At 44.0% G+C, this 20555-nt stretch overlaps 1 protein-coding gene across 2 annotated transcripts in view; it reads right to left on the minus strand.

Annotated features, from left to right (window-relative positions):
* LOC123507064 overlaps positions 1-20555 on the minus strand; it is a 304154-nt gene that overhangs the window by 194529 nt on the left and 89070 nt on the right. Inside the window, exon 3 of one of the 2 annotated variants that reach the window (XM_045259606.1) lies at positions 20296-20394. The exons of the other annotated variant lie outside the window; for it this stretch is intronic. Within the exon in view, the coding sequence (XP_045115541.1) occupies positions 20296-20394 (99 nt within the window). The remainder of the gene's footprint in view (positions 1-20295; positions 20395-20555) is intronic. 2 annotated transcript variants of the gene reach the window in all.

Consider the following 20555-nt stretch of genomic DNA (forward strand, 5'->3'; position numbering starts at 1 on the left):
CCTCCTCCTCCTCCTTCCTTCGCCACCACAGAGACCGAGAAAAACAAGCCACACAGCGTTCCTCCGGGCCGCGCCATAAACAAGCTCATTATTACCGCCATAACAAGTCGGCTTTCCTTTAACAAGAAATCCGAGAGCAATAAATACGGAAATAAACAAAACACACGAAAAAAACAATGATCATAGACATTACATCATAAAAAAAAAAACAAGAAGAGTGCACGTTTTCTTTTCTATTTCGTTTTCTTTATACCGTATAGGGTAGAGGGTAAGGAGAAGGAGGAGGAGGAGGAGGAGGAGGAGGAGGAGGAGGAGGAGGAGGAGGAGGATAAGGAGTAGGAGGAGGATAAGGAAGAGGAGGGTAGAGGATAAGGAAGAGAAGGAGAAGGAGGAGGAGGAGGAGGAGGAGGAGGAGGAGGAGGAGGAGGAGGAGGAGGAGGAGGAGGAAGAGGAGGAAGAGGAGGAGGAGGAGGAAGAGAAGGAGGAGGAGGAAAACGCCTGGAGGGAAGAGGAGAGGACGCAGCAACAGACAGGACAAATTGCCAAGCTCAGGATACAAATAACTTTATGATACAACCTCAGGCTCTCTCTTCTCTCTCTCTCTCTCTCTCTCTCTCTCTCTCTCTCTCTCGCTGCCTGAAACTTGAGATGGAAGTGGCAATAAGTAGACACAACACAGGTATTTACAGGTAAGAGAGAGAGAGAGAGAGAGAGAGAGAGAGAGAGAGAGAGAGAGAGAGAGAGAGAGAGAGAGAGAGAGAGAGAGAGATTGATGGTCACTAAGACGACCTAATTATACCTCACTAGGATTGCCAGGAAATAGCTGGAGGAGGAGAAGGAGGAGGAGGAGGAGGAGGAGGAGGAGGAGGAGAAAGAAGAGGAAGATGTATGGTAAAAGTAGGCATTTATAGATAACAAGTGTTTTGGAGAGAAGAAGAAGAATGAGGAGGAAGAAAGAGGAGGAGGAGAGAGAGAAGGAGGAGGAGGAGGAGGAGGAGGAGGAGGATGAGGAGGAGGAGGAGGAGAAGGAGGAGGAAGATGAAGAAGAGAAGGAAGACGAAGAAGGAGGACGAAGAAGAAGAAAAAGAAGAAAACACGAAACTACTCACAAATAATAAAAAAAAACAACATGGAACTTTTAACGAGATAATCTTACCTAAATTCCATAATCATGTTAACATCTCTCTTGCTTACACGACAGCAGCAGCAGAGGAGGAGGAGGAGGAGGAGGAGGAGGAGGAGGAGGAGGAGGAGGAGGAGGAGGAGGAGGAGGAGGGAGACAAGATAAAGGAGAGTAATAGCGCCTTGAAGAAGAGCCAGGATGGATGTAAGAGTGTGTGTTTAGATGAGTTGGCGAGAGAGAGAGAGAGAGAGAGAGAGAGAGAGAGAGAGAGAGAGAGAGAGAGAGAGAGAGAGAGAGAGAGAGAGAGAGAGAGAGAGAGAGAGAGAGAGAGAGAGAGAGAGAGAGAGAGAGAGAGAGAGAGAGAGGGAGAGGTTGGCACGGGGATGAGAGGGCGAAGTGAAGAGTGACTGTGTGAAGGGATGACCTTGTGTGTGTGTGTGTGAGAGAGAGAGAGAGAGAGAGAGAGAGAGAGAGAGAGAGAGAGAGAGAGAGAGAGAGAGAGAGAGAGAGAGAGAGAGAGAGAGAGAGAGAGAGAGAGAGAAACACAGGAAAACTAAAAAAAACAAGAAAAAAGGAAAAAAAACAAGAAAACACCAACAAAACCGCACACACACACACACACACACACACACACACACACACACACACACACACACACACACACACACACACACCAAACTACCTACTATCAATCCAATCACTTTCCTTTTCCCAATGTCATGCAAAGTTGACCCGCGCCTGGCACACAAAGGGGCCACGCATCACAGCCTTCCATTGTCACTTTCCATCTGGCAGCGCATCGGGGCAGGGAGAGAGAGAGAGAGAGAGAGAGAGAGAGAGAGAGAGAGAGAGAGAGAGAGAGAGAGAGAGAGAGAGAGGAGGTGAAGTGAGAGGGCAAGGAGAGTAGAGAAAGACAGACCTTCTTTTTCTTCTTCTTCTTCTTCTTCTTCTTCTTCTTCTTCTTCTTCTTTTTCTTCTTCTTCTTCTTCTGCTTTTTCTTCTTCGTTTCCTTCATTTTCTTTCGTAATTTTCTTTTAGTGAGAGAATTGTGCTCTTCTATACTACGAGTTTCCTTCATTCGTCTTTTTCTCTTCTATCTTCCTCTGTATCTTCCATCCTTTGCAGTTCTATATCTATTTCTTTCCTCCATTTTACTCTCTACTCTCCATATTCCTTAGAGAGGCGTAGATTAAGAGAGGATTTGATAGAATTCTTTAAGCTGCATAGGGAATAGAACAAGGCTGACGTATGCAAAATTCCCAGAAACGCAATATTCAAGATAGAACAATTGATAATGTGTTTAATCTGGAAAAGTTCGTAGCTTCTTTAGTTTTCGTATGTGCTTAAGACTCCTTCAGTTGCTTTTATTCTCTTGCATCTTCTTCTGTGACACCCTATCTTCTTAGTTTTATCACAATTCCCTCTCTCTCTCTCTCTCTCTCTCTCTCTCTCTCTCTCTCTCTCTCTCTCTCTCTCTCTCTTTAAATCTTCCTCTCAATCTCTTTTCCTTCAAGCTTGAGCAACAGTGAAGACCCAGACACCCCAAAATATTCCTCCAGTTGCTTCTTTCCCTCCCAATCTATGCAGTGTTATCACTATACCCATCAATTCTGCCTCTCTGTTTCAATCTTCCTCTCGTTTTCTTTTCCCTGAAGCTAAAATATCATTGAGCACCGAGACACACCAGCACAGCAAGCCACACGCACTCCATCCTTCACCATCCGTCACACTCAAGTTCCCACGACGGTACAGTGGTGTTGGATGCAAACGGAGGGAGGTTCTGACGTAGGCGCGGTCATGCATGCTGGAAAATCCCTGGTAAAGACAATACAGTGGGCACGTCTTTCCTGTTGGTGGTGAAGGTTCTTGGATCTCGTCTCGTCTCGTCTCGTCTCGTCTCGTCTCGTCTCTTCTCGTCTCGTCTTGTCTGTCTTTTAGTTCTGAGCTGTGTTACCTTCTCTTTCTTAATCTCTCTTTACTAACTTTATCTCTCTCTCTCTCTCTCTCTCTTTGGCTGTGGTGTGTTCTTGGATTTCTGGTTTTTCGTCTTGATCTGTTTCCTTCTCTCTCTTTCTTTCTTTATTTTCTTTCTTTCGTATTCCTGTTCTGTTCATTTTCCATTTTCTCTCTGTCTCTTTCTTTTCTTATGTTTTTTTTTCTCTTTTTCATACATGTACAGTTGCGTTTTCTCTCTCTCTCTCTCTCTCTCTCTCTCTCTCTCTCTCTCTCTCTCTCTCTCTCTCTCTCTCTCTCTCTCCACTGTGTTTGCCATTACTCTCCGTTTTGTTGTAATTTTCTCCTCTCTTCAAGTTCAAATTTTAAAAACATTTGGCACTATTCTTTTCTTCCTTTCTTTTCCTCATGTAGTTACTGCGTTCACTTTCCAGTTCCCATGATGCAATTCTGCCGTCCTGGATCCAGTTTGCGTTCGGCTGGCGTACTTCCAGATTTCCAGGTGCCTTTCCCTCTTGTTGACCTTCCTTTCCAGTTTTCGTGACGCAACTTTGCAGCTCTTTATCTCAAATTTGCGTTTGTCTAGCGTTCTTGCAGACTCCCTGGTGTATATTTCTATCTTTTTCTTTTAATTCATTTTCGCTTTTTTCGTTTTTCTCTTTATTCTTAGCCTTTTCTTATTTTCATTTCATGTTTTCTTTTCCTTAATCTTTTTTCCCTCGTACTTTCTCTCCTTTTCTTGATTTTTTGCCCTTTCATCTTTCCTTACACTCAGTTTTTTTCCAGCTCTTTTCTCTTCACTTTTTTATTTTCCCGTCTCCTTTTTTTTCTTTCTTTCATATTTCTTGATCTTTTCCTATTTCTTCATCACCTTCCATGCCTTAAGTGAGGTTATATTAGGTTGGGTTCGAATGAGGAAAATAAAAAAAAAAGGAAGAAAACGCTTCAATATATATCTAAATCTGTGGACTATCGCTATCACGGGATTGGTTAGGTTAAGTTAGGTTAGGTTAAGTTACGTTAGGTTTGTTTTTATGTAGGAGGGGCAGCTGGTCAAGGGAAAAAAAAGGCCCACTGGGTTGCCACTTCCCTTAAAGGTTATAAGAGGCATCCAAAATTCAGGGACAAATGTTTAGGTTTGATTCTGGAAGGTAAACACACTTCTTTCCATTTCCATTTAGTTAAAAAGGGTTAGGTTAGGTTAGGCCAGATTCTGTTAGTTTGAGTTACGTGAATTGAGAAGAGGTTAGGTTAGATGAGGTTAAGTTAGGTTAGGGTAGGTTAAAAGTTTAGGTTCAATTCTGGATGGCAAACACAATACTTTCTATTCACATTTGGTTAGAACAGGTTAGCGTGAGATGAGAATAGGTTAGGTTAGATGAGGTTAGCTTGGGTAAGGTTAGGTTAGGGCAAGTTTGGTTAAGTGAGGTTCGAATGAGGAAGGCAAACACACTATATTCTATTCTTGGTTCTGGTCAGCATCACTTCTCGGGCATCGCATCCTCAGGAACCTTCATCTCGGAACCTGTTTACGGTCTCTGTGCTTTAAATGGAGATGAGTTACCCCCAGCGACGCCAATCTCCACTGTAATTACCGAGTAGCCTTACCCACTGCCTCCTCCTCCTCCTCCTCCACCCACTGCATCCTCATCTTCCTCCTCTTCCTCCTTCACGTCATCCCCATCTGCCCATCTCACTGCATCTTCCCAGCCGCTTCTCTCTCTCTTTCTCTCATCACACTCCCCTCATCTTGCATGCTCATCTCCCTCTCACCGTCATTTTCTTCTTCCACACTCTTCCCTTATCACAATCCTCTTTCTCACTCTCTTCTCCCTCTCTCACCATCCTCTTTCTTGCCACCTTCCTCCTTTAACAAAACTCTTTCGCACAACATTATTATCTCTCCTGCTGGTGAGGGAGAACGAAGGAGAAGGAAAAGAAGATAAAAGGGGAAAATAGAGAAGATGACGAATTAAAGAGAAGGGAAGGAATAATAATTGCATGGAAAAGAGAAGCATGAAGAGTGTTAAGAAATGTGAAGAACCACACACGAAGGATGTAAAATATTGCACCTTATTGAAAAAAAAACTACACTTATGAATTTTTACGAGTATTGACTGTAAGCTTTAAAAAAAATGTCTATTATAAAGAGGAATAGTGTTAAGAAATCCAAAGAACCACACACGAGGAATACAAAAAAATAAAAAATAAAACAGCACCTACTTATTAAAAAAAATGACATGTTAATTTTGACGACAAGTATTGACTGTACATGTTAACAAAAAAGAGAGACGCTTCTTATACATCCAGGGAGTGAAAGAGTGAAGGCATCGTACATCAAGAGTTAATTATCGAATCTTTCCACAGAACATTACCTTGTCGAGTAAATCGTTGCAATCTTTTAACTTGAAAGGCCAAGTGTGTGTGTGTGTGTGTGTGTGTGTGTGTGTGTGTGTGTGTGTGTGTGTGTGTGTGTGTGTGTGTGTGTGTGTGTGTGTGTGTAGGTGTGTGTGTTTTGTGTGTTACTTTTTCTATCAATAATGTGTGAATTATGATTGGCATTTTAACAGCATCTCCTCCTCCTCCTCCTCCTCCTCCTCCTCCTCCTCCTCCTCCTCCTCCTCCTCCTCCTCCTTCAATCAACAAAAGCACCCCACTCCCCCACTCACCCCACTACTCCCCAACCCTCCATTCTTCAACTCCCCATGCACTCACTCACTCATCTCTACCAACGAAGGTCATTCTCTCTCTCTCTCTCTCTCTCTCTCTCTCTCTCTCTCTCTCTCTCTCTCTCTCTTTCTCTCAATTTCCTTACACTTGCAACCATAAATTACCTCCTCTTTCCTCTCCTCTTGTCCTCCTCCTCCTCCTCCTCTTCCTCCTCCTCCTCCTCCTCCAGTCGAACCACTCCCATGAACCCTCCCTCACCCCTCTTCCCTTACCCAATATCCACCACTTCACTCCCCCACGTCTCCCTCACCAATGTTGCATTTTCCCCCACACTACCCCGCTCCATCTCCTCCTCTCCCTCCTCCTTCCTTCCTTCGTCATCACACCCACGCTCCGCCCCCGCCCCCCGCTAGCCGTGGGGGGCGTGGGGGCGGCATGCCAGTGAGGGCACCGCTCCGAGACACAGCAGTGGTCTTCAGAAGGGCATCTACTACTACTACTACTACTACTACTACTGGTACTACTTCTACGTTTCCACATCAGTTTAAGAGAAGCGGATGTGGAAAGTGAAGCCAGCCGGACACACACACACACACACACACACACATGGAGAAAGAGGAAGTGGAGGAGGAAAGGAGAGCAAAGACGAACGAAAAAGGCGATGGAATGTTTGAGAATTAAATAAAACACGAGATCATTACCTAACACGGAATTATCAAGAACAACTACGAGGAGAAGAATACAAATGGCTGTGTGAGTGTGCGCAGTACGACATTTTGAACACGTGACATGACCCTTGCAACGCTGCCAGATGTACGATGTTTCCGGTGCTGTACGGTATCACTGAGAATTTGGGTGTAATTGTGTGGTGTGTGTGCGTGAGTGTGAGCGTTGAACCTTCCCTCCAGCGTATGATTGGAGGAGAAAGAGGAGGGAAGGAGGGAGAGAGACGGAGTGCGAGGAGAGAATATCAGGAAAAGGAGAGAAGATAACAGGCGAATCTTAAAAGTGGTGAGCATAACAGGGAGAGGAAAAAGCTGGAGGAGGAGAGGAGGAGGAGGAGGAGGAGGAGGAGGAGGAGGAGGAGGAGGAGGAGGAGGAGGAGGAAAAGGAGAAGGAGGAGAAAAAGAAGAAGAAGAAGAAAGAAAAAGCAGGAGGAGGAGGAGGAGGAGGAGGAGGAGGAGGAGGAGGAGGAGGAGGAGGAGGAGGAGGAGGAGGAGGAGGAGAAGGAGAAGGAGAAGGAGAAGGAGAAGGAGAAGGAGAAGGAGAAGGAGGAGAAGGAGAAGGAGGAGGAGGAGGAGGAAGAGGAAACTAAACTCATGACATCAGAACTAAATTAACAGATTACACATTTAGACACCCACCCACCCAGCTGCACACACACACACACACACACACACACACACACACACACACACACACACACACACACACAATGAAAAAGAGGAAACACAAAAATAACACCAACAGTCTTCCTAAACCTGAATGGGACCCAAGATGACCTTAGATGACCTTTCCCTGGGTCGAGGAAGGATGCAGCGTGACTCCTCCCCGCACACCTCACTCTTCCTCTGAGCCCTCCAAGTCAAACCCCCGCTAAGTCCAAGACGGAGATGACGGCTTCGGTTTTGTTTACGTTTCTGGTTGAGGTGAGTGCGGTGGAAGAGAGGAGGGAGGGAAGGGAGTCTGCCAGGCCACTACGCAGGGGAAGGTGCAGCAGCCTGACCTGAGTGGAATATGCAAGGTGGGTACAGTGAACGATCTGCATCTCCCTTATTCTACTGACTTAAGAGGGATCAATTTAGCTTCTTTATGCTTCGTAGTGGTGAGAAATTGTTGATATGCGAGTAGAGGTCAACACAAATTCCTTATGTTTTTGTGTCATGGTGAAGAAAATGTTTGCTGATTTAGCGGTGAAGACCAAAATAATTTCCCCGTTTCGTTTCCTTATATTTCGTGGTAACCTACAGGGAACTTTTGCTGATTTAAGGATGAAGACCTATGCAACTTCCACACATTTCTTGCTAGCCTGCAGAAAACATTTGCTGACTGTCGTTGCCTTGACGCCGCGTGAAAGTACCCGTGACATTGGAGGCAGAAAGGACTGTTCATAAAGTCAGAAGCATAGCCAACAGGTAAAAATATGATGTGTTCTGTATAATCGTGACATTGGAGGATAAAGGGAACGCTTACAAATCAAGAAGCAAAGCCAACACATAAAATATGATGCTTCTTGTATAGTCGTGACAGCAGAAGCAAAACCACCACTTACAAATAAAAAGAGAAAAAAAAAAAAACTTACAGTACGTTATGACCTTCGAATAGTCGTGACACTGAATACTAAAGGACCGCTCAATAAAGAAACAAACCTGTCAACAAGCAAAACATATGATGCATTTTATATCACTCCAATCACTCCTGACAACAATGAAACTCTCTAAACGAATGAGGCAGTCGATTCCGCTTTCAGGGACTCGGGTGGGCTGGCGCGAGGCCGTGGACCCTCCTGCGGGTGGACGAACCGAACAGTGCTGCAGGCGACGCGGCTCACCGGTACTCGAGTCCCTCCTGGCGTCCACCCTCGCACCTGCCATTAGAAGCGCCAACAGTAAACGCTCGGGCCAGAAGGCGAGACGCCACAGCAGACACTCAGGAACAACGTTGACTTTCTGTTACCGTTTTATTCTTTACTTTATAAAGGCTGAGAGATTGATGGCGTGGTGGTGGTGAAAAGAAAGTTACTGGTGATGTTACTTGTGCCTCGATGCTCAGTGATGGTGGTGGTGGTGGTGATGCAGGACGACACACCGCCGCCATCACACCGCCGCCAGGTATTGCTAATGAGTCTATGCACGCCTCGTGGTCACCTGATGTGCTTGGTGAGGTGAATCACTGTGGTTCTTCAGCCTCTGTGTGTGTGTGTGTGTGTGTGTGTGTGTGTGTGTGTGTGTGTGTGTGTGGCACATCTGAGCTTTCTTGTGGAAGAGAACGCCATTATTCCTATTCCATTGTGTCTCTTCACCTTATTCTTATCTTTTCTTTTCATTCTCTTCCTCCCTTCCCCTCACCTCACCTCCCACTCTGGCTCGACATTGTTTAGTAATGGCGTGCGAGTGTAGCCACCCACACACACACACACACACACACACACACACACACACACACACACACACGCACACACACACAGAGACAAGGCATACCCCATACAAGGCCGGACAAGTTCCCTGCCTGTATAGCACCAACATGTGGGAAGAAGGAGTTGAAGAAAAAAAGTCTGACGTAGGCGCCGAACAATGCTTCACTTCACTAAACCTCCTGGTGACGAAATTTCCAACAATGCTTCCCACAGGAGAGTCTCGGTAAAGGAACCTCAAGCTCTGTGTACTGGTGAGGGTTATTTGGGTGGTGTTCCTTTGAGTGACATAATGTAAGCTTGATAAAATAGTCGAGTGAATGATGAGCTTTGAGAAGAGACTATCAAGCTTAACGTCTTCAGTACCATGACACATTTTCATATTCTGCTTACTATTTGGTGATTTGGGGATTAAAATAGTGAAGCCTGTGACCATAAAACTTCTGACCTCCAAAGACTCTTCCTAATGTCAATAAAATCGTCTAATTGTACACAAAACTTAAGGTAAAAAAATGCGTCCCAATACTGAGGGGATTAATATAATACTTTCGCGTAAGTTGAGTGTCGAGAGTTGACAAACATAACATGAACTTAATACAATAGTCGGGTATGTATTTAGAGCATAATTACAAAAGAAAATTGAGAGTACAAGGAGTGATCGAGTGGAAATATTTTAAGTGCCTGTAATTTTTTTGTTCCGCTTCAAGTACTTTCGATGTTTAAAATACACAACTGACAAAAATTCTTAAGCTTTGTAAATGTCTGGTACAAGTTTAGAATATGAGTTCCAAAGACAGCTGGAAGGAAAAACAGTGGTCGAGAAGAAATATTTTAGTACCTCCAGTTTCGAGCTACGCATGAAAAGTAATATTTGTCATACGGAATTAACATGGATTCTTAATGATACGTATAAAAAGAGGGATTGAGTAGAAGTATTTTAGTACATACATTTTTTTTTGTTCGGTTAAAAGTATTTCCGATCAACATGAATCAAATAACCAGTGTCACACCATCTTCAGCAAGGAGAAGTGTAATAAGACTATTTAGAAAGCTACACTTAAATGACACGAGGAGAAAGCGTATTAAGAGACTCATTTACCACCACATGTCTCTCCCTCACCACTTCAGAAACAATGAAATGAGAACCTGAGGACTTAAACCCTTACAATTAAACACGCATTTCCTTAAAAAAAGAAGCAAAAAGTACAATTATACACCACATTCCCTAAAAAAGAAGCAAAAATTACCATGCTCCACCCACCCACACCCACCCACACACCCGCACACACACACACAAGAACGAATAAACCAAATAAATGAATAATAAATAAGACCACATAGATTAATAAAAAAAAATGATAAAACAAATGAACAAATAAGACACTTCTTCAGTAACTCCTGTGGGTGAACGTTCCCTGGAGACTGAAAGGAAAAGAAAAGGCCGTGATATCACAAAGCTGAGTGCGTGTTCCTGGCGAGCGGCGTAATGGCTACTGACGGGGGAGGTATTACTGTCATCAACAATAATTCCCTTAACCACTGCAACCCACAAAACCACCAATCATTTCCTTCAGTGGGTCAGTGTGTCTTGCCTCGCACACTGACACCTGATGAATCCACCCCCAACACACACAATCACCGAAACCACCTCCTTCTCCTCCTCCACTTCCTCCAGCACCCTCTTCCTCTCTCCTCCACCCAAGAGAGAAAGAGAGAAAGAAAGAGAACAGCCCGACATTATATACATCCTTTCTCTCCCCAGCTGCCCCCCTCTCTCTCTCTCTCTCTCTCTCTCTCTCTCTCTCTCTCTCTCTCCCTGTCTGGTTCCCACGCTCTAAGGACCTTCTTTTCAGTGTCGTGGCGGAACTTACCAGGTCGAAAAGAGAGAGAGAGAGAGAGAGAGAGAGAGAGAGAGAGAGAGAGAGAGAGAGAATAATCGATGGGAACCCAATCACTGTTACATTTAAAAAGAACAATGAAAAGACTACACCTGTTCCCCTTTCACTCAGGTAAACTCTCTCTTCCCATGTGATGCTTCCCACAGGTGATCCTATACGCACCCCCCCCACCGATGTCTCCCAAATGCTCTCATACCTTCTACATTCCCACAGGTGACATTCCTTTCCCTACGTGCCCAGGTAACGCTAAAATAAGCTACCTCTAAACATATGTAAATTTCTTCAAGTGTTAGTAATAGTAGTAGTAGTAGAAATAGTTGTTGTTGTTGTTGTTGTTGTTGTTGTTGTTGTGGTGGTGGTGGTGGTGGTGGTGGTAGTATACTGACAAAATGTGTTTAGAAATATAGACATTTTTTTTCCATACAAGGTAATAATGTTTAGTAATCATCAATAAACATCACAAGGTGGGTCATGACACACCAGCTTTCCATCACACCTACTTTTACTTATGCTTCGTTATGCTCTCCTTTCCAGCATATTTATATTAGTCACTTCTTGCCCTCCAGCTTAACTTTCTAGCTTAATAGTGCTAAGAGTTACACCTTTCACCCCCATCCCCCATCCCCCGTCTCTCTCTCTCTCTCTCTCTCTCTCTCTCTCTCTCTCTCTCTCAGCCATCGCAAATTCCCCTCCTATTTCCACACTCTTTCACTCTTCCACATCCAACGATTTAATCCAAGGTAACCTAACCTAACCTAACTTAACCTAACCTAACTTAATCTAACTAAATCCTAAATCCAACCTAACCTAACCTAACCTAAGCTAAGCTAAACTCAGACTAACACCAAACACATTTCCATCTCCACTCCCTTAACTCAATTCTCACATTCTTCCACCACTGTAACCTCACTCCACTTCTACTACTCCACAGATACACAACATCGTCTCTTCCCCTCCCCCCGAACACCATGTCCCTCAGCAAGGTACAGGGCACATTTACCCTCCGCTGGCTGATGAACCTCCAAACAGCGAGTAAAGAGCGTGACGAGGGCAGAGTCAACACAACCTGCGCGCGCATCCATTTTTCTCCTTTATAAATCGACTCCTTAATTACTCAAAAAATCCTGCAGCAAACACGCTTCACTTTGGGACCTGAATGGCGGGGACGGTAAGCGATGATAAGAGAGTCGTTTATAAAAGATAATCTCCCTTGATCTCCCTTAACTCCTTCAGTACTGGGACGCTTTTTTTACCCTGAGATTTGAGTACGATTAGACGATTTTATTTACATTAGGAAGGGTCTATGGAGCTCAGAGGATTAATGGCAAGAATCTTCACTGTTTCAATCCCATACATAAGTCCGCGAAGCTGTATAAAGTCGCCAAATAATAAGTAAAATGAATATGGAAACGCGTCATGGTACTGAAGGGGTTAAAGACTTGGTAGAAGAAAGGAGAAGCAGGGGGGAGCAGGGGAAGCTGGCAAGGGACGAGAAGACAAACACATTTAGCTAATGGAATATAAAGGACCGATACTTTCCTGCCTGGAGGTCGTGAACTCACCTGGGAGAAAAGGAATGTACGTTTCTATTTGTGTGTTACGTGCTAAGCCTTTGATAATGACAACACTTTCTTTGTCCGAGCAGCCATAGAGGGTTTTAACGAGCGATAATGAAACTACGCGTCGCCATTAAAGACTATAACCACCTGACCTTAAATACCGTACGAGTTAGCCTTATGATATTTATTTTAGTGAGAGGGAAGTTGTTAAGATATGTCCTTCAGTATTCAGTGATTTTTTTCTCTTTTTTTGGTAATAGACGCTTCAGTGGGCCTCTCTCTCTCTCTCTCTCTCTCTCTCTCTCTCTCTCTCTCTCTCTCTCTCTCTCTCTCTCTCTCTCTCATAAATCCATTTACAACTTGATTTTTTCCCTCTCGTCTCTCTCTCTCTCTCTCTCTCTCTCTCTCTCTCTCTCTCTCTCTCTCTCTCTCTCCATATTTCTTGCTCTTAAAGTAAAAAAAAGTCTAGACAGTTTTAATGGGATTATCTCTGAGATCAGTGCACACTTTTAATGGATTTCCCTACACACTTGATGGCCGATGTCTGAAGCTACACTGCACTTGGAAGGGATTACAGTGCAGCTTTAGTGACCAATAAACTCATCTAAGAGCCACACTTCCGCTTTAATGGGCTTCAAGTGTTATAAAACTTACATGGAAACTTATCTTTATTTCAGGACCAAGGTATATGTAGTTGGCAGACACACATAATTTGGGGATCACAGAGCAATAAATAATGAGGTTACGAGGCTCCAATGATCAGATGCACAGTATAAACAAAGACTCCCATTATCTTTATCAGTCTTTCAGCTTCACTTCTATTACAATACACACCAACGAAACTTCCCGTGACTCCATGACGGGAAGACAAGACGCTGACTTAACTCAATTTCTCTATTCATTTCTAATTATTTTGATAGGAGAGAAGAAAATTAGCAGAGTCTTTCTTCACGACCTTGTTTTTTTGTACCTGGGTCATCTTTTATAGTAAATACGAACAACAACAACAACAAAACTAAACTCATAAACACATACAGAAGAGAAGCACATATAGATAGAGACCACAGGTAGATACATATAGATACAGGTAAGTATATTCAACCACGTATAGACTACCAAACATCTCGCCTATGTAACTCTCCCTCAGGTAAAAACAGGTGTACGTGGGTGTATGGGAAAACAGGTGTAATCAGTGGCTACAGGTGAGGCTGGGCCAGGTGAGACAGAGAGAACGAGAAAGAGAAAACGATGAGGAGGCTGACGACCTGAAGCTGCAATTACTCCTGACAAGATTATGTGCGTAAGCCTTAGAAGGGAAGAGAGAGAGGCTGAGTAAGGAAGAGGAGAGGAAGGGCCGGCAGGCAAGGGAGATAAAGGGGAAGAAAGGAGGGTATTAGGGCTTGGTGTGGGGCAAGGTGAGGGGAGGGTGAGGGGATATGGGGGTATGAGAGGAGAAAGGAGGGTATTAGGGTGAGGGTGATGGAGGTGAGGGCGCGGTGATGAGAGGGAATGGGAGGACCGCCGCGTGATATGTGAAGATTGAAGATAAGGGAGAGAGAGAGAGAGAGAGAGAGAGAGAGAGAGAGAGAGAGAGAGAGAGAGAGAGAGAGAGAGAGAGAGAGAGAGAGAGAGAGAGAGAGAGAGAGAGAGAGAGAGAGAGAGAGAGAGAGAGAGAGTCATATAAAAGGCTAAAGAGTGAAGGAGAAAAAATAAAGCAAAAACATAAGATGAATAAAGCAAAGAATAGATAAAAAAAATTAAAGAAATAGAAGGAAAATAAAAAGAAAGGAGAACAAAACAAAAACGTAACACAGTGAGGAAAGAGAGAAAAGCAGAGGAAAAGATGGAGGGAAGTGAAAAAAAAATAAAACTGACATTGTTGGTGACGGTTGGGGAGGCAGGAAGAAAAGAACATGACTTGCGCAATGCTATGTTCAATTATTTCATTTGTTCAGTGTAGCAGTGGCGCCTCCTCCTCCTCCTTCTTCTCCTCTTCCTCCTCCTCCTCTTCTTCCTCCTCTTCTTCCTCAAAGCCATCATCATCATCAGCTTCATGTAAACAAACAGGGAGATGATGAGGGAATGGACAGTGTGCTCACTCACCCATTACCCATTCATTACCTGGACCTCACACACTCACTCTCTCTCTCTCTCTCTCTCTCTCTCTCTCTCTCTCTCTCTCTCATCTACTTTTTCTTCTTCTCGTCTCTTTAATCTTTATAATGATTTTTTTTTACTTTATTTTTGTTCCAGTTCTCATTTATTCACTTCTTTATTTTTCTCGTTCATTTTTTCACTCTTTTTCGGCTTAACATGGAAGGATTTACTCATATTTTCCTTGTCAGTCATTCATTCGTTCTCATTTTTCTTTCATTTCTACACATTCTCTCTAAATTATTCACTCACTAACTCTTTCACACACACACACACACACACACACACACACACACACACAGTAAAGTTAACGGACATGTGCGCGTGTGCATGACTGCGTGTGCGTGCGCGCGTGCGTGTGTGTGCATCAGTCTTAAGAAAAGAGAAGTAAGCACACAAACTTCCCCACGTCTCCTCTTAATGATGGGAAACAAGAGAAGAAGAAGGAGGGAAAAAAAGACGATGTGGGAGAGGAGGAGGAAAAATTGAGGGTGCGAGTGGGAAAAAGGGAGGAAAGAGAAGAAAAAGGAAGGGAAAACGGAGAGAAAGAAGGAAAAAAAAGGGTAATGAAGGCACACGGTTAAAGTAGGAGGTGGAATCAAGGAGAGGCTCGCACACCTGAGCAAAAAGGTAAATAACACTGTCTTGGCCCAGAGTTACCTGGCGGGAAAAGACTTATTCCCACGGAGGTGACACTGTGGAACTCTCTCTCTCTCTCTCTCTCTCTCTCTCTCTCTCTCTCTCTCCAGTAGATGACGATAATGATGACGATGACTTTTTTTTTATCATTCTTTCTTAATTTCTCTTCAGTTTTCCCTAATTATTTTCACCCCCTACGCATTAATTAATTATCTTGTAGGTCTCTCTCTCTCTCTCTCTCTCTCTCTCTCTCTCTCTCTCTCTCCGCCTACGTTGATCAATTACTTATATTTATTTTCCCTTTGTCTTAATTATTCACTGTCCGCCTCCTTCCCTTTCTTCTTTCACCTTCATGCATATATAGTTGCGTGTGTGTGTGTGTGTGTGTGTGTGTGTGTGTGTGTGTGTGTGTGTGTGTGTGTGTGTGTGTGTGTGTGTGTGTGTGTGTGTGTAGTATATGGTGCGAGGTATACAGAGGATGTTACAAAAGCGGAGGAGGAAGGAGGAGGAGGAGGAGGAGGAGGAGGAGGAGGAGGAGGAGGAGGAGGAGGAGGAGGAGGAGGAGGAGGTAACAAAGAGAGCAAAGACTGGACGCTACTGTCAGTTCTGAAGGGACGAGGCGGGAAGAAAGGAGGAGGAGGAGGAGGAGGAGGAGGAGGAGGAGGAGGAGGAGGAGGAGGAGGAGGAGGAGGAGCAAGAAGGTTATTCAAATCCTGTCGGAAAACATGTGTGTGTGTGTGTGTGTGTGTGTGTGTGTGTGTGTGTGTGTGTGTGTGTGTGTGTGTGTGTGTGTGTGTGTGTGTGTGAAATGTGTTTGTTTTTCGGTCATTTTAATCCCCTCCTCACGTGTTTAGCGGTTTATCCAGCACATTATACCATTTGTCTGTTGATTTCGCTAATGTTTGTAAGCGATTCTTAATACCCTTCCTTCCCTCTCCATTTTTTTTGTCGAGTAAATTCTAAACACATTATTTATTTGGTATAATGATACGTTTGTATTCATATTAATCTTACAATATCCTTCAATATGTGTCTGTCTATCTGTCTATCTTTTACTATCAAAATATTTATCTATCTGTCTGTCTATCTGCTCTATTTATGAACCACTAACTTATTTATTTACCTGTCTACATCTGTCTATTCATTCATCAAAATATTTCTGTCTACATCTGTCTATTTAGTCGAATCTTCAACCGTTTCTGCCTACCTGTCTGTCTGTCTCTCTGTCTGTCTATCCACCTCTACGTGATATCTACTTAGCTGTCGTGGTGTGTCTGTCTTTCTTTTCTTATCTGTTTGCTGCCTGTCTGCTTATTAGCCTTTCTGATTTTCATGTCTGTTTCTTAAGTTCTCTAATTATTTGCCTAACTTTTCTGTTTTGCCTGTCTATCAGTTTTTCGCTTGTTTACTTGGTTGTCTGTCTCTCTGTTTGACTGTCTATATATTTGAGCATCTCTTTCTCCTGTCTATCTGTCTCAGCTGTCTGTCTAAATATGCACCAGGGAAACTGATTTCTGCCTACCTGTCTATTTCTTTCTGTTTGTCATGTCTCATCTCTTATATATCCATCTACTTATCTATCCATCTACTTTACTATCTATTTATATTTTACCTTCCTATTTACCTGTTCATTCGTTAATCTTCGCCTATCAATCTATAAATCTTTCCAATGTCATTTGTATACTTTCCTGTCAATATATCGAGTGTATTTGAATATATCCATCTAATTTTCCAATCTACCTGTCTATCTACCATTTCATCTCTGCCTACCTAAACCTCATTCTGCTAATTTTTCCACACGTCTGTCAACTAAATATCCTCTTGTCATGTATATTTTCCCGTCTACGTTTCAAAATACCTGTCCATTTTTTCGTCTTTCTGTCAGTCTATACCTCACTCTTATTTCCATCTACCTATTAAATAACCTTCTGTCAAGCTACTTACTGTCTACGTGCCTGTTGATCTGTCAGTCTCAAGGGCAGACGGACACAAACAAGGTCTCTTCAATGTCCACGGCATTTCACGCACTGAATGACTAACATATCAAGGACCGCGGAACAAAGGGAAGGCTTGGGGTCCTCTTGTTACCTGTATTAGCCCACTTACCTGGCATGCGAGGGGGAAGGAGGAGGAGGAGGAGGAGGAGGAGGAGGAGGAGGAGGAGGAGGAGGAGGAGGAGGAATATATATGAAGGAGAAGAGTTGGTATAGAAGGAGTAAAATGAGTAGGAGGAAGAGTGGAAGAGGAGAGAGAAAGAGAACGGATTGAAAAGGAGGAGGAGAAGGAGGAGGAGGTTCCATGTACAAATAAGACGTGACAACAGACAAAGGGTGTTCCTCTCTATCTCTCTCTCTCTCTCTCCACACACACACACACACACACACACACACACATTCCGCCCTCCATCAAGTACAAACATTCGCTCTTAAGAAACCTACACACACACACACACTCTCTCTCTCTCTCTCTCTCTCTCTCTCTCTCTCTCTCTCTCTCTCTTTCTCTCCATCTACCCAGACATCTTTCCCTAACCAACTTCTCAACTTCACACCTACTTACCTCCTCCCTGCTCCTCCTCGTCCTTCTCCTCCCCTTTCTTCTCCCTCCCTTCGTATTCTCCTCACATCCTCTTCCGCAAACCTCCAACCCTCCTCTCCTCTCCATTCTCCCTCCCTCTCACTCTTCCTCTTTCTCTCTGTCTCTTCCTCTCTTCTCTGAACCCATCAAATGTCTCGGTAAACAAACTCTTCCTAGTGAGAGAGCAGACCACGTGCTGGGAAGAGGAAAGGAGGGAGAGGAAGAGGGAGAGAGGGAGAGGGAGAGGGAGAGGGAGAGAAGAAGAAAGGGAAAAGATAAAGGGATCAACTGGCGGTAGAAATAGTCAAACTGAATAAAGGAAAGGAGATAAGAAAAGGAAGAGAAAAAAAGAAGAGGAATGTGGGAGTCTGGAGGTGGCAGAGGAAGTGGAGGAGGAGGAGGAGGAGGAGGAGGAGGAGGAGGAGGAGGAGATGGAGGATCATTGAATTTAAGAGGTAGAAAATAAGGCTATTGAAAACTTAGGATGAACGGGAGAGGGAGATATTTTGAGAACATGGAGGAGGAGGAGGAGGAGGAGGAGGAGGAGGAGGAGGAGGAGGAGGAGGAGGAGGAGGAGGAGGAGGAGATGAGAGATGAGTAATAATTTGTGAGAACATTTAGTGATGATTCATGTAGAGAACCGTAACAAGAGTAATACCGAAGACGTCGTATGTGTGTGTGTGTGTGTGTGTGTGTGTGTGTGTGTGTGTGTGTGTGTGTGTGTGTGTGTGTGTGTGTGTGTGTACGCCTCACGCACATGTTCTCCCACAGTATGATTGCTTCTTCCGTTATCAAACGTCTCTCACATTCGTACACACACACACACACACACACACACACACACACACACACACACACACACACACACACACACACACACACACACATGAAAACAGGAACAGATTGAAAGCACTAGATCTTTGACACACGCACGCACACAGACGCACACACACACACACACACACACACACACACACACACACACACACACACACACACACACACACACACACACACAACGGCGCTGGCAAACACTCACGTTAACTGAAGCGTGTGTGTTCATGTCTGAGTGTGGATGCTACACACACACACACACACACACACACACACACACACACACACAGCCGGAAGGGGAAGTCGCCAACCAGGGAACTGCAGTGGGTGATTGTTTGGAGGAGGAGGAGGAGGAGGAGGAGGAGGAGGAGGAGGAGGAGGAGGAGGAGGAGGAGGAGGAGGAGGAGGAGGAGGAGGGGGAAGAGGAAAGAGGGAGTTGGAAAAAGGTTAGGATGTTCAGAATGCTTAACCAACCCTCTCTCTCTCTCTCTCTCTCTCTCTCTCTCTCTCTCTCTCTCTCTGTGTGTGTGTGTGTGTGTGTGTGTGTGTGTGTGTGTGTGTGTGTGTGTGTGTGTGTGTGTGTGCACAATTTAAACGCACACGGAATGGAGGAAGGGCAACAACTATTTACACACGTCCATAAAACTAGGGTGTGTGTGTGTGTGTGTGTGTGTGTGTGTGTGTGTGTTATAAAAGGCGCACACACAAGCGCGCGCACACACCCACAAGCCTCACTCAATACCATCCCCACCACCACCACCACCACCACCACCCTTTCCTCCCTATTTATCTCCCTTCTATCTCTCTTCTCCTTTATCATCCTCTTTTTCTCTCACTATATCCTTCCTATTATGGTTATCTCTCGTTCTACCTCTACCCTCTTTTATCTACTTCTCCTTTCGTTCTCTTCTCTTCTATTTTCCTTTTCTTCCTCTTATTTGGTTGAATGAAATAAAATAATACAAGGAAGAACACATTGCAGCTTATTTCGTGACCTTTACGTGATTTCCTTCTCGTATTTTCTCTCCTTCACTCCTTTCATTTTTTCTCACCTTTCTCTCGACTTCTACATCTCATATTTCTTTCTCTACTATTTTTCACTTTCCGTTTTTCTATTTTCTGGTCTCCTTACTTCTTTATTTATTTTTTTTTTAGATAAGAAGTGGTTTTCTTATAGCGCTAAAAATCTTCATTCAGTTGATTTTTTTTGCTTTGTCTCACGTTCTTCTTTCATATAATTTCAATCCCTTACTATTTTTCACTCTCCACTTCCTTTCCTTCCAACTCCTCTTCTCTTTATTTTCCCCAGACACAAAATCTTTCCTTCTTGTAGTTCTAAAATCTTCAGTCAATCAGTTTTCTTCAATTTCTTGGTACTCTTCACTCTGCGTTTTCTTTCTGTCCATCTTTCTACTCTCCAAATCACATTAATTTTTGTATCGCTAAAAGTTTCACTCGATCAGTTTTCCTATCTCAGTCCCTCTCTTCTTCTCACACTCCATTTTATCCTCAATCCCTCACTACTTTTTTACTCTATATTTTCTTTCTCTCCATCTCATTACTGTCCAAATAACATCAATTCTCGTACCGCTAAAATAATCTATCAGTCAGTCCTATAGCAATCCCTCATTACTTCTTAGTTTCCATTTTCTTTTCCCTCCAGTCTCCTTACTCTCCATTTTCAGCAGACGCCAACTGACCTCTTTCTACGACCACTAATATGTCCAACCAACCAATTTTCTCTCAAGTACTTACACTGTCCGCTGAGTTGACCTTGGCACCGTTGAGCAGAAGGCTGGCGACCGCGTTGGCTTGGCGGCGCGAGCAAGCCCAGTGCAGGGGTGTTCTTCCGCACTGCAGGGGGCACGGCAGGGCAGGCAGAAGGATGCAGGGGGCGTGTATTGACGGAGGTGTGTATAAATGGCGTGACGGGAGGAGGTGTACGTGTAGTGAATGAATCAGTAGAGGTTGGGAGACAAGAATAAAGGAAGTCAAAAGGAAAGGAATGATATGAT

Source organism: Portunus trituberculatus, chromosome 21, assembly GCF_017591435.1.
Source record: "Portunus trituberculatus isolate SZX2019 chromosome 21, ASM1759143v1, whole genome shotgun sequence".
In the NCBI taxonomy this organism is placed as follows: domain Eukaryota; kingdom Metazoa; phylum Arthropoda; class Malacostraca; order Decapoda; family Portunidae; genus Portunus; species Portunus trituberculatus.